The sequence below is a fragment of the Hemicordylus capensis genome, chromosome 7 (genome assembly GCF_027244095.1).
Source record: "Hemicordylus capensis ecotype Gifberg chromosome 7, rHemCap1.1.pri, whole genome shotgun sequence".
Taxonomy (NCBI): Eukaryota; Metazoa; Chordata; class Lepidosauria; order Squamata; family Cordylidae; genus Hemicordylus; species Hemicordylus capensis.
Genome location: NC_069663.1, coordinates 15266858 through 15281025, shown reverse-complemented (window position 1 = coordinate 15281025; position 14168 = coordinate 15266858). Strand labels below are relative to the sequence as shown.

General features: G+C 48.1%; 1 protein-coding gene and 1 long non-coding RNA gene across 13 annotated transcripts in view; one reads left to right on the top strand and one right to left on the bottom strand.

Moving 5' to 3' along the window:
- Positions 1-10736, top strand: part of LOC128332947 (uncharacterized) — a 44538-nt gene extending 33802 nt beyond the window's left edge. Inside the window, exon 3 of the long non-coding RNA XR_008310790.1 lies at positions 9899-10736. This is a non-coding gene — a long non-coding RNA (uncharacterized LOC128332947). The remainder of the gene's footprint in view (positions 1-9898) is intronic.
- Positions 1-14168, bottom strand: part of PTPRU (protein tyrosine phosphatase receptor type U) — a 462898-nt gene that overhangs the window by 107518 nt on the left and 341212 nt on the right. For 8 of the 12 annotated variants that reach the window (XM_053267787.1, XM_053267777.1, XM_053267779.1 and 5 more), the window contains one exon: positions 7338-7367. The exons of the other annotated variants lie outside the window; for them this stretch is intronic. In XM_053267787.1, the coding sequence (XP_053123762.1) occupies positions 7338-7367 (30 nt within the window). The remainder of the gene's footprint in view (positions 1-7337; positions 7368-14168) is intronic. 12 annotated transcript variants of the gene reach the window in all.

Genomic DNA, 14168 nt, shown 5'->3' with positions numbered 1-14168 from the left:
CAAGATTCCATCTCCTCACGGCTGTTGCCACTCAGGGAGTGGCAGGGGTGGGGTGTTCCAGTTCCTGCCTCCCATTTTTCTGCTTTCATTTAAAAATATAAGCCTCTAGCCCTTTTACTTGTGGTGGTAAACAGAGAAGCATGCACAGCAGTTGCTTGCCAAGAACTATATTCTGGTCAATGAATGCAACAGCACTAGGATAATTGACAAGCATGAGGCTCTTATCTTTATATAAAATTAAATTTTATTAAATTGACGCAGGGCTTCAGCATGTAGCCAGCCAATCAGGAGCAGAGGAGGAATGTCTTGGGACAATACAGCATTGTCTGTACTGTCTGGTAGTGGCTCTCTAAACTTTCAGACTGTCTTTCCAAGGTCCACCTGAAGATGCTATCACGAATTGAACCTGGATCTGCATGTAAACGATGTGCTCCACCACTTAGCTATAGCTCCATTCCATTCTGTAGATTCTGGATATTACGAACTGCTCCACCCCACATATCCTTAGGTTCCCTCAATATAATATTTCTGACTATGGGACCTGGGATCTTAAAAAGCCAGTGTGTAGATCTACTAAAATGTTCTCATATTGCAGAAAATTATGCTTATTTAGTAGTAGTATTTTTCTTTCATCCTGTTTCTATTTCCTTGCATTCATTTTCTCCTGTGGATTTATCCACTATTGTTCTCATTGGTGTAGATCAGCTGGAAGTGAAAATCCAAGCCCGCACGGAAAATTATACTGACAGTGACCTTTCTTGAATAGAAAAGTTAATTTCTAATGAAACATCACTTCCCTCTCACTCACAAGAGGCATTTTTGCAAAATTGCCATGAATACGTGTGGGGTTTACAATCAGTGCTGAAAATTGTAGCAGCTCTTCTAACCAGCACAGAAACATGACTATGATGCTCACCTACGCCCAGTTAGCAGACAAAACAGGGTCTCTCCAGGTTTCAAAGGGCCCTTGGCAAACTGCCCTCCATGGGTTCCTTTCTACTACCTGGATAGGCCCCAAATATATCATTCCACCACTGCTACACAAAGAGACCTTTCTCACATTCTTGGCAGGCGGGTGGGGAGGAAGGTTTTACCTTCCCCGCAGACGATCCATGGAGGGCACTGGGTGTGCGGATCACAGACCCAGATGATCCTCCACTCCCTCCGGCAGCATGGAGGGTTGACTGGAACACGTCGTTCCGCCCCCACCCCGAAACTGCCATAATGTACTGCACGAGTGCGCGGTGAATTGTGGGTATCCCCTGGTGCTGGTTGGGAGCCCCACAGTTTGCAAGCAGACAGATCTGGCGGATGACAGAAAAAACGGGGCTAATGGAGCACTCGCCCCCTTAACCCTGTTTAAGCTGCGGGCTCTGCAGGCGGGTTTGCCGCCGTGGCACCAGCCGCCGCTTGCCTCCCGTTGCTTCTCACTAGTAGCCAAGAGAAGGCTTGGCTGCCTTCGCCCAATCTTGGCTGCTCGTGAGAACAGCCTCAAAGGAGAACAGAGGTAGTCTCAGCAATCAGCAGTGGGCCAGGGCTGGCCTGCCCACTAGGGCACCTATTCTTGTTTGGAGGCACCACAGCTCCCTGGACAGCTGGGGAGAACCCACCTCTCTGTCCCCACCCTCTCCTTTGTATCAGCAACTGTCCCTGCTCTCCACACTAGGGACTCTTAAGATATAAGCAATCACCTTTTGCTCCTTGATGTTATGATGTTTAAATTGTTTGTGTGGTCCACTGCTCTGAGGAGCACCAAAAAGCAGTTTAGAAATACTGCAAATAAATAAATCAACTGACCTAGCTGAGGTCAGTGCTACTGATTTGTAACAAAAGCCTTCAGGCCATGTATTTTGCAAGCTCCAACCCAAAGTTGAGAGTATTGGTGCTTGTTTGTTTGTAGACCAGCTAAACTATTATCTGTGATGTGGAATGGTTGTGAAATTGTTTCACTTTTATAGACAATTATTTTTTTATTATTAATTCCCATGCCTAAAATAATGTACAACAATTGCACATTAAAGTAGTAACAAAAACAGAACAAAAATTTTAATAACCCATTACAACATTTTTCAACACATCTGAAATATGCTTAATCTTATTTTTTTTCAGTACCATATAACTGTGTTACTAATTTAGGATAAGTGTTGCTATGATGCATTTTTACTTCTACAGATTAAAAATGAGAAATTAATACAGCAATACAATTTGGGTATTAAGGCATGAATACCGAAATCCTTCCTAGACACAGAAACAAAACTAATAAGGCAAAACACAGAAACAACTAATAAGGCCTTATTAGTTTATGTGTAAACTAGAAAAGGCTAATGTGAAAAGGGAAAATCTTCATGTTCAGGAAGGCTCTTTGTTTCCTTGATCAAATATGAGAGCTTCTCTACAACAAGTTCCCACATTTTGCACAAAAATTGATTCACCAAAGAAATGCGATCATACTTTTTCTGATTATGCTAACCCAGAAGTTATTCAAAATTAAGATTGAATCACACAACCTATTTGTTTACATTTTGATGTCTGCAACAGTCCATTATGTTCCCAGTGGATTTTGGCTTGTGAACACTCCAACATTAGGAAGAGAGTAGGTAGGGATTTGCCAGCTGGGCTTGGTTTTGGCCGGTCAAACCAGACCCAATTCGAGTTCGAACCAAGTCGGCCAGACCAGCTCGAAGCTATACTGGTAAAGGGGGATCTGGTGAGGATTCCCCTTTACCAGTACGGGGGGGGGGGGGCTTTCATATGTATAAAGGGGGTGGGAGGGGATTAAAAATATACCTGCAAGTATGGGCTGTGGCGCCCGGCCTCCCCCGAGTAGCCCGGCCACAATTTATTGTGGCTGAGGGTGATGCGAGTTGTAGGTCAGCAACAACTGGAGTACCACGGGTTAGGATCCCCTGTCCTATCCTAATAACGATCATGAGAATGGGCCTGTTGAGTATTTGAGAGAGAGGAGCTCAAAATGCAAACTCCCCCTGTTCAAAAGAGGCCAGTTCTCAGTTTTGACCCCCTTGAACTTGACACAATTTGATCTGGGGTTTACACTCCACCTCCATTTTCCCCCCTGATGGCTGTTGCCCTGCTTTCTCAAACCAAAACCCTGCTTACACCTCAGGGAAGAGGGAAAGGGTGACCGTTGGTGGTGAACTCCCTTCAGACTGGAAAGGCCTGCCAGGGATCCTGGAAGGTGAAGGCAAGAAGCAAACCCCATAGTTTTTGGCTGCTAACAACACCCCCCAAATTGTTTGCAGGCAAGACAAGACCGCACGGGGTCTCTCTCGTCTGGAATCCCTCTGATGCCTGTTACACCTCCTTCTTTCCCCCATATGGGAGGATCTTTCTGGCTGCAGAAAGAGGGAATGGAGGCAAATGGTGGCTAATTTCGGTTTTCTGGGTGTTCTAGCTGAACACTAGAAACCATCAGACCAATACATTGGTGGGTGGGGGGAGGGAGTCAGTCAGCAGGGGCTCAGATATCCCTGTCCAAGACATACCAAGATAGCAGCTCACAATGTCCCAGCATCACTCAACGTTTTGGAAAATGTCAAGGATACTGTGAGTTGCACGTTCTGAAGCATTAAAACACAAGAACATCCAGTTCACCATGTACTGTTGCCGAAAAGCGGTATGTACATAGTAGTAGTAAATACACAGAGAGGATTGATTTGTGTTATCTTCAACAGATTCAAATGTCTTCCTGTCGATAAGCCCCTAGCACCCTGCCTTGCACAGCTCTCGTCATTCCAACACAAGGCCATCATGATCAACTGATAAGGCCATGATCCCCTTGCTAACTGAGCAGAGACATATTTCTAAAGTGGTGATTCTCTTTATTTAGCAGAGGGAGAGCAACTGGCCCTATCCGTCCCCTCCAGTCCCCACTGGTACCCTATCCCACCAACGGCTGTTGCTGGTGTCTATCTTATGTTTCCTTTTTAGACTGTGAGCCCTTTGGGGAAAGGAACCCATTTTATTAATTTTTTAATCTTTGTAAGCCACTCTGGGGACATTTATGAAAAGCGGTATATAAATATTTGTCTTATTCATATCTGGGGATCACTTATTCCTGGACTCCAGCTTCATAAGCCCAAACACAACCAGCACTCTGGAAATTGATTCACCTCGCCAGTGGAAGCACAGCAGGCCTGGTTCTCATGAGGATTCATTTCTCTAGACTGGGATTGGCAACCTACGGCACATGAAATGGATTTGAGCAGCACTCACATTAAGCATCTCCCAGCTTGGATTGGGCATGTAGCCCTCTTCAGATATTACAGCCCAGCTGCTGCTCAGCTGCCTCCCACGGATGAGCAAATCTAGCCCTGCTCACTCACCTCCCAGCTGATAGGTAGTGGGCAAAAGGAGGGTAACACAGCCCTGTAGACTTCCCTTATCATGGTCCCATCAGCCAGGCAGAACAGATCATGCCTGCCACACTCAGTTGGGCTGGATGGCTTTGGCCGTCAAGTGAGGAAACCAGCCACCAATCACTGTGAAGCGGCAAGGTTCACTCGCCACTGATCTGCTGGGCAGGGCTGTCCTTAAACAGCCCTGGTGGGGTGCGGGGGGCCCTTCCAGTTAATTCTAATGGGGGTTTAAAGAGCGGGACCCAGGGCGGTCGCCCTGCTTGCCGTGCCCTAAGGACAGCCCTGCTGCTGGGTGGCAGCTGGACTGTCATACCTGAAGAAGGTTATACCCTCAATCGAAGCTGGAAGGTGACTGGGTGGGGCCTGGCTAATCCACCACCATTCGGCTGGGGAGCAGAGCAATGTGAGCGGGTGCAAGTGGTACCCACTAGTGTTCCCTCTAACAGGGATTCCCAGGTGTTGTTGACTTCAACTCCCATAATCCCCAAGCAAAAGCCATTGCAGCTGGGGATTCTGGGAGTTGAAGTCAACAACATCTGGGAATCCCTGTTAGAGGGAACACTGGTGCTCACCAAGGACAGGCTGGGAGCCAAGAGGACAAGAGATTATGAGAGAAAAGGGGAGGATGGAGGCCAGCCTGGCACCCCTCCTGGAATCGCGCCCCTGTGGTGGAAGCCCCAACAGCAGCCTGGAGGGGAGGGGCTGTGGCCCCAAACGGAGGCAGAGAGTGAGCCCAGGGCACATACAGCGTGCCTGCTTTGCTTTGCTAAAAATGTGGCATCTCCGTGCTGTCATCAGGGAATTAAAGCAAATGTGGGAGACAGTGATTCTGAAGTAAACAATGCTATGAAGGAAGTCTGGGGATTGTGAAAATGCTCATAGTAAGATCTGCATTTTAATTTACGTTACATTAAGCTTGGTTCTGACTTTTCCTACATTAAGCTTGTTAAGCATTTAGGAAACATTATTTATTTACAACAGTAACTGCGAGAGAGCGAGCCCTTCTAGAATGTTTAAATGTATTACTGGCAGTCAAAACCATGAATAAACGAAGACATGGCACATCACTACAGAGAGGTTGCCGACCCCTCTCAAGATTGCTAGAGAATCTCTTGAGAAACCAGACCAGAATATCCCTCCTTGTAAGCCAGGAATCTCCACAGCTTTCATGCATTCTGAAAACTGGTCCCTGACTGATCCGACAGAACAGTCTGATTTCAAAATGGTAAAAAAAACCTTACATTAAATATGGTGTCAACATGGTGGGTTATCATGTCCACTTTGTACTTATCAAGCTGGGCTAAATGGACAATTCCAAGAGTAATGGAATCAGGCATGTCACCACATTTTCAATCACTGTAACCATAAGGAAATTTTCAAGTGGATACAGGATAACCCCATTATCCGCAGGGTTTCTGTTAAATGGGGCATGGATAGTGAAAATGTGGGTAACGGGACATTAGGGCAATGGGAATCTGGGAATTAGGTTCCCTAGCCAGCAAAAACATGCAAAAAAGAGCAGAAAGTGGGAGAAATTGGGAGGTGGGAGTGCCCTACCATGCTCTGCCTGTCCCCAGCTGTCCAGCAATGGACCCCAAACACTGAAATTTTCATTTAAAAAACAAACAAGCCAGAAAATGGCTCCCATATTCAAAATGGTGGGCAGAAATGACCTCGGAGGTCATTTCCACCCACCCTGACCACCCTGATTTGCGAGTCTCAGCCCTTTTTTGCTGTTTTCCTCCCATGTATACTGAGGTTGGGTGCCAATTACCCAACCACGGATGTTGGGTCCATGGATAACAGGGTTCTCCGGTACTTCATTTACCCACTGGCAAGAGAACATCTCCTAATATCTGGCCATATTTTTACAAAACCCTTAAATATCATAGATAGTGTCAAAAATGTGCAAAATATGTCAGTAATAGAATCAGAATTTTTTGACATCTCTTCTGATTCCGTTACTAATGTAGGTGTTCTCTTGCCACTGGGGAGATTACACACACACACACACACAAGCTGAACCCGCACAGAGCATCTGTGCGCTAGTGCACTCGGCTTTCCCACCCCCTCAGTCAGCCTTCCCCACTCGAGACTTGGCGGGGTGGCAGAAGGTCTTCTCACTCGGCCTTCCCCCCAGTTCGGCCTCCCCAACCCCCCTGAGACTTCACTTGGCTGTTCCTCCCCTCCCCACTGGCCCCGCCTGCTTTCCCTCATCTGCTCGCTACTCACCCGTTCCTCCCACCCACTTGCACTCACTCTTTGCGCTACCCTCCCCGCCGCTCACCGCTCAGCAGTTACTTCCCTCCCACTCACCGCTTGCCCGTTCCTCCCCCTTGTTCATTGCTGGGCAGTTGCTATCCCCCACCCACTCACCCGTTCCTCCCCCACTGCTCGCCCTTTGCCCTTGTCCCACACTCAGCAGTTGCTCTCCCCCTTTCACCCATTCCTCTCCCCCCCCCACTCGCCACTTGGCCTTTTGCTCCCCCCAACTCACCACTTGGCCATTGTCCCCCACTGCTCACCCATCCTTCCCCCTCACCTGGTCCTCTGACTCACCTACCCACCGCCGCCCCATGGCGGCAAAGAGGACAGGCAATGACGGGTCACGGCTGCAGTGGGGGAGGGGTTTGCCACACACCACCTTAGCGTTGTGTGTGTGTGTGTGTGTGTGTGTGTGTGTGTGTGTGTGTGTAAAATATCAACTTGAAAATTTGCTATGGCTACAGTCACTTAAAATGTGGTAATATGCTTGATTCTGTTACCCTTGGAATTAACCAATTGAGATTTGGGGTCCTAATCCTCCTGGCTGAAACTATTTCCCCGCCCCCCACCTACATATTATTTAAGCAGTATTTTTTTAAAGTTACAAAAAAACCCACGATTGAACATTTGTGTGACAAGGGAAAAGGAACTGGTTGGGAGCAGCGGAGCGAGGACGAGTGAATGAGAATTACTTACGGGTAATAGGAATAGGAATAGTAGTTCCTCCTGGCAAGCGTGCAAACAAAGAGAAACAGCAGATATTGCATAAGCAGCTTTTCTTGGAAAATAATGATGGGGAAGAGGGGATATCTGGAGTCTTAAATGACAATAGGCCAGAGACCAAGCCATTGTCCATGCCAAGGGAGAGGAGGAAGAGGGGAGGCAGAGGAAAGAAACAACAGAGAAAAGAAAGTGGCTTGAACTGGGAAGCAACTTTCCTACATGCTCACTGCTGGAGGAAAAAGCGAGGTTACCTGCCCAAAAACTCTAGGACAAGCATGTCAGAAGGGTGCCTTAACCCCTCTCCTCCAGCACACAATGGCTTATTTATTTATTTATTATTATTTTTTCTTGTTCAGTTTATAAACTGCCTTTCCTAAAACTCATCCCAAGGTAGGTGATTTCTCTTGGCTGCATCTGAGGGAGAGCTGAGACAATGGTGTCACCTCCATCAGCTCAGTGGCAGAGCTGTCCTTGAGGCAGGACAAGCAGTGTGGCCGCCATTCAAATGAGTTGAAAGTGGGGCCCACACTGGCTGATTTGCCCTGGCCCTCACATCCTACCAGGGCTCTCTAAAGATGGCCCTGCTCAGTGGGGACTAATTTCCACCAGGTTCCTCCCCATTTCTGGAACTGTCTCCCGCAGTAACCATTCTACTTGGTCACAAGCTAACTTCATTACGGGACAGCATTTTTTTAAAAAAGTCAGTGCCTAATTTGCTTCTTCCTCTCCCCTCCCTGTTCCATTTTTGCCTTTTGTGTCACTTCAGTTGCAAGTCTTTATTTTAAGTTATAAAGCACCTTAAATGCTTTGACGGACAAGAAGCACGTAACAATAGAAAGCAAGTAAGTCAACCAACCCTCAGGGGTAATTTGAAACATCTTTGAAAGCAGCCAGTGGCAACCGAGAATCAACTGATATGAATTTGCTGGGGATACAGGGTGCAGGGGTGGCCCACGATACTGCAGAACCAAATGATGGTTCGACCCATGCCCCTGGTGGGGGCCAGACCCGTTTCTTTGAAAGTGGATGATGAACAGGGAGGAGGGAAGGTTGACAACAGCCTCCCCTTCTCTCCTCACACTTAGGGCAATCTTTGCAAGGAGTGAGAGGAAAGGTGCTCCTTGCAAAGCTCGCAAGGGTCTGATCAATCCCAGAGAGCTGCTCTAATAGCAGCAACAGATGGCATTTTGCCTCCCTGCTGGTGCCTTAGTAATCTGCCACCTGAGGCAACTGATTCATCTTGCCTCATGGAAGGGCTGCTACAGACAGGATGATTGGGATGCAGATGCTGTAGCTCAGGGCTGCTCAACTTCAGCCACCCAGCTGTTTTTGGACAACAACTCCCATAATCCCCAGTCACAGCAGTCAATAGCCAGGGATTATGGGAACTGTAGGTCAAAATCTGCAGGAGGGCTGAAGCTGAGCAGCCCTTCTGTAGCTGAACCAGAGTGTAGAGGAGAAGAGTATGGGAGGGAAGCTGGTCTTGTGGTAGCAAGCATGAATTGTCCCCTTTGCTATGCAGGGTCTGCCCTGGTTTGCATTTAAATGGGAGACTACATGTGTGAGCACTGTATGATATTTCCCTTAGGGGACTGGGCTGCTCAGAGAAGAGCACTTGTGTGTTTGCATGCAGAAGGTTCCAAGTTCCCTCCCTGGCATCTCCAGATAGAGACGAGAGAGACTCCTGCCTGCAACCTTGTAGAAGCCGCTGCCAGTTTGGGTTAACAATACTGAGCTCAATGGACCAATGGTCTGACTCTGAAGGAGGCATCTTCCTATGTTCCCAAGACCAGCTCTCCTAAAAGTTATGACTGCACAAAAAACCCACTAATAATGCAGTTTTGCATTAGTTGCTAACTGGGCAAAGAGGCACCTTTTACCGTGGTGATTCTCTTTATTTAGCAGGGGGAGAGTAACTGGCCCTATCCACCCCCCCAGCACAGTACCTCCAGTGACTGTTGCTGGTGTCTATCTTGTGTGTGTGTTTTTAAGAATGTGAGCCCTTTGGGGACAGGGAGCCATCTTATTTATTTATTATTTCTCTGTGTAAACCGCCCTGAGCCATTTTTGGAAGGGCGGTATAGAAATTGAATTAATAATAATAATAGTAATAATAATTTTCAGTAAGTTTTAGCAGAAAAACAAAAGCGAAACTGGATACAGGCCCTTCAAACACATGGTACAGATAGGAAGTGTACTTCTGTACCTGCGTTCAGCACAACATGTGAATGACTGATCATCATCATCATCATCATCATCATCAACACTTGTACGGCGAACGCACAGATCTGTACAGAGGTGCAGTCATTCATCATCATCATCATCATCATCATCATCATCATCATCAATAAAACTGATGATGATGATGATGAATGACTGCACCTCTGTACAGATCTGTGCGTTCACCGTACAAGTGTTGAACAAAGCACGTGAATGGGCCTTTTCTGAAAGCTAACACTGCAGATCTAGGAAGAAAGGGGCTATCCCAAGAATCTCCTTGTTTCCAACCGAGCTGCTTCTTTCACCCTGCACAGGTTCTCGAGACATCTATATCCAGAAGCAAATCGAGTGTGTCAGAGCAGATACCGATGCTTCCGAACCAGCCAGCAACAGGCTACCTCTCTAAACAGGCACTACATATCGGTGTGCAAGAAGAAGTGAAATGTCAGAGAAGCCACCGCCTCTTGTAGAGAAACCAAATTAGAAGTGATGGGAGAGTGAATGCAATCGTACAAGCCTGTGAGCTTCACCCTGCAGGGAAATAAATTGGGATATAAGATGACCCTTGAATATCAGCTGCATGGCCTGGAGCTCCATAGACACTTGACTTGCTGCGCTGCGCACAGAGACATGACAGTGAATCTTATACTCGGCTTTAGATGCCATCAGAATAAATTCAGAGAATAAGGCGTTCAGAGCAGCTGGTGGTAGCAAATCAATGGCTTGATTAATATGTGGGAAGGCTTCTGGGGTTCGGAAGTCTTTCCCAGCACAAACTCAAGGCCAAACCCAGGATCACTGCAGACATTGCACAAAGCCTGTCACTGAGAGTGGGACACTTCCAGCACAAGGGGTCATATGTGGAGTTTGAATCCTTTTGCATCTGACTCGGCTATTGTGCCATTGTACAAAAAACCCCTGCCTTTTGCATCCTGTTCCACCGCTTATAGACGCTTCTCAATGACAGGCAGTGAGGCAGGCACATTGGCAGGGGTGACTCTAGAGCAACTAGCTTGCGGCAGAAAAAGGGGTGGTAAAGGACGTTATTAGTGGAGTGGGGATTTTGCTATACATTGAGGTCATTCACACAATCACAATCTATGTTCTACCCGGGTTTGGGAGCTGTGTGCTCCCAATTTTCGGTTGTGTCGAAGCAAGGTAAGAGGAAATCCTGAGTAGAAGTGATTGTGTGGAAGCAAGGGAGGAGGGGAACCTGGGTAGATTTTCCTCCTATCTTGCTTCCACACAATCCCTGCTCCCCAGGTTTTCCTCTTACCTTGATTCCGCACAGCCAAAATTTGGGAGCACACACAGCTTCCAAACCCAGGTAGAACACAGTTTTTGATTGTATGAATGACCTCTTTAAATACTTGTAAAGCTGCAATAATTAAGCAGCTTGTAAAGCTACAATAATTAAGGTTTACTAGAGTATATTGTATGTCTGGTATGTTATGCTGCTAGTCTTTGACCAAAATAAAGTTTTGATTGATTGATTGATCAATGTTGTTAATTTATTTACCTTATTGGTGAATCTTACTTGACATTTTCAAACTTATTTAAAAAATGGGCCGGATTCCTCTTAGAAAATACTGACGAGATTCTCACGATCGGCAAAAAGTGGGCTAAGGGAGCCTAGCCCACTTTTTGCCGATAGTATGCTGCAACGGGAGCCACACAGCTCCTGGCAGCAAACCTCCCAAAGTACCTCTCCCCTTAGTCGAGGTTAACCGAGCGAGTGCTCCATTAGCCTTGTCTTTTTGATCGTGTGTTGCCACGGCGTGGCTCCGCGCCGCAGCAACACACGAGGAGACCCCTGCCGGGAGGTTGAAACAAGCCTCCCGGCCCTGGGGGCATCCTGGAACTTCCGGGCGGGGCGCGGCCCTCGATTCCTGCAGCCCCCACCAGCTCCATCACAGAGCCAAGAGTTGTGTGGGCAGCCGATCCAGCTGCCCAGGGCTGCCTGAATGATCATCTGCGGAGAGATGATCCCTGCAAACCTGCTCTCGGCGAGCCTCACTGATTGTGAGACTCGCCTCACTGTCTTTTTGCATTAGGCCAACCCTTCCAGGCTGCTTTCCAACGTAGTTTTCATTCCCTGTCCAAGACCATGTGACAGGAAAGACTGGGGAGGGGAGAAAAGTCAGTGCCGGGATCTGCATCCCTGCCCTGCGCACATCATCTCACCGAGGCCAGTTCCTGACTAAGAAGGAAGCTAAGGGCTTGGGCTGGCTTCTGGGAGGCTGGAGGAGTCTCTTAACTACCTGGCTGCACTGGCTGAATGTATTGTCTGACATTTTGCTGTCAAGTTCTATGCTGGTGGATGGGGGAGTGAAAGGAGGGGAGGAAATATTTGGTGGGGAGCACCCACTACCCCTTGCTACCCCTTGGAGGAGGGCTGCACAATTTGGACCCTCCTGCAGATGCTGAACTACAACTTCCATAAAACTTGGCTATTGGCCGCTGTTGCTGGGGATGATGGTTGTAGTTAACTCGGTGGAGGGCTGAAGCTGTGCAGCCTTGGAGACATCCCTGCTTAACCCTCTCTGCAAAACAAAACACAGAGAAATGTCCCAGGCCATTTCCCCCCTAGTGTTCTAGTGGTAGGAAGTTTTGCACATAAAGCAGTATCCAACTTCACCATCTAATTCTCTCGCTGGGAAGAAGAAAAAGCCCACTTAAGATGTCAGGTGGATCCTTAAGCACAAAGAGCAACAACCTGCTTAGTTACATTCTGCATCAAGAGAAGGGCTGAAAACTGTCTTGTGCGGAAATGCAATTGGAAAGGTTCGATCAGCTGTGACATTTAAAACTGGATCAGCCAAATGCCTTGATTCAAGCAAAGAGCCGGCTGTCTGGATTCTTAATCTACATAGGGAAGCCTGAGTACCACTGACAGCAGATCTGTGCTACAGAGACGGAGGAATGGAAGGATGTGTTTAACAGGAGCTTTCTGTGCTCTTACAAGGAAATCTGCCCAAGCCAGAAAGCTCCCAGCAATCATGTTACAATACTGATATGTTGTAACTGCCTGGAAATATTATTGCGTTTTCATCTTTAATGGAGTCAATGAATATGCTTCTTTGGGCTGGCATCTCTACCACCAGCTGGGCTCTGAGACCATCTGCAGGTCCTTCTGCCCCCCTCCCACTGGAGAGAAAAATCTGAAACACAGAATATATCACCAGCTGCCAGGGGGTCAAAAGAGACTGCCATACAGACACCACCATTTCCCTAATTATATTGTCCGCCTGTGTGGGCTTTAATTGTAAGCTGCTTTCAGAGCCAACCTTGGCTGAAAAGCAGGATATACAATGTAATTAATTAATGCCCAATAAGTAAACCATTTATGAGTTCTCCCACAGCACAGCCAAAACTCTCCTTTTCACAGGGAGAATTCCTTTGCAATCAGGCTCGGGAAGCTGCTTTACACTGAGTCAGACCATTGGTCCATCGGGTTCAGTATTGTCTACACTGACTGGCAGAGGATGCTCCGAGGTTGCAGGCAGGAGTCTGTCCCTGGCTCTGCCCGGAGAAGTCGGGGATTGAACCCGAGATGTTCTGCATGCAAAGCAGGAGCTCGACCACTGAGCCAGGGCCCCAGCCCCTAGGAGACTGCTGTATACCAAGTCAGCCCACTGGTTCAGCTAGCTCAGTATTGTCTACACTGACTGGCAACAGTGCTCCAAGGTTTCAAGCAGCAGTCTTTCCCAGCGCCAGGGAGTGAACCTGGGACCGTCTGCATGCAAAGCTGGTGCTCTGCCGCTGAGCTCTGGCTCCATCCCCTAAGGGAATATTCTACAGCAAACAGAGCTCACATGTAGTCACCCATCCAAATGCAAACCAGGGTAGATCCTGCTTAGCAAAGGCCACAAGTCATGCTGGCAACCACAAGCAACGCTCTCCTCCCCAAACTATATAGAGCAATGACCTTCTGACATGCCCTCTTGCCATCACCTCTCCGTCCCCCAGGACCGGGCTCATCCCACTGTTAATCTCTACTGAACCAAAGCTGCAATCCAGCACATCTGGAGGTAAGCACTACTGAACACTGTTCTTGTAGGGATGCAGTGCCCCCTGTCCCAGACTCATCTGGCTTCCTGTCAGGCTCTCGGTACAGCCATCCATCTTCTGCTGCCAAAGGAGGTTGAGGCGGCCTCAGAGTTTTCAGCAGGGGGAGCTTTAAGACTTATAGGCAGGGCTTGTTCCATTCAGCTGCCCTGCCCTTGTTGTGGCTAGCCCCAAGACTCAGTCAGAATCCCAGGGCTCCTCCCACTCCATGCCCTTCTCCTGGACTGGCCTCTCATCACTAGCCGGTGCTCCCTTATATAGTTCCTGAGAGTTGGGGCAGGTCTCGCGAGATTTCGCCTTGAGATCTCATGAGAGCCACTCCTGATCCTGCAAAGCCGCATTGTCTGTTGACAGCAAGGCAACATCTCCCTGCCGGGGTCAGCGTGAACGCTTCCAGGTGGGCGTATTGATGTCTATTTCTTTCCCCGCCTGATAGGGTCCTCCCTGCAAAACCCGGGTGTGGGAAACACCGACATGAAGCTCGCCGTGCTTACCCAGGGCAATCGGCTCCACCCC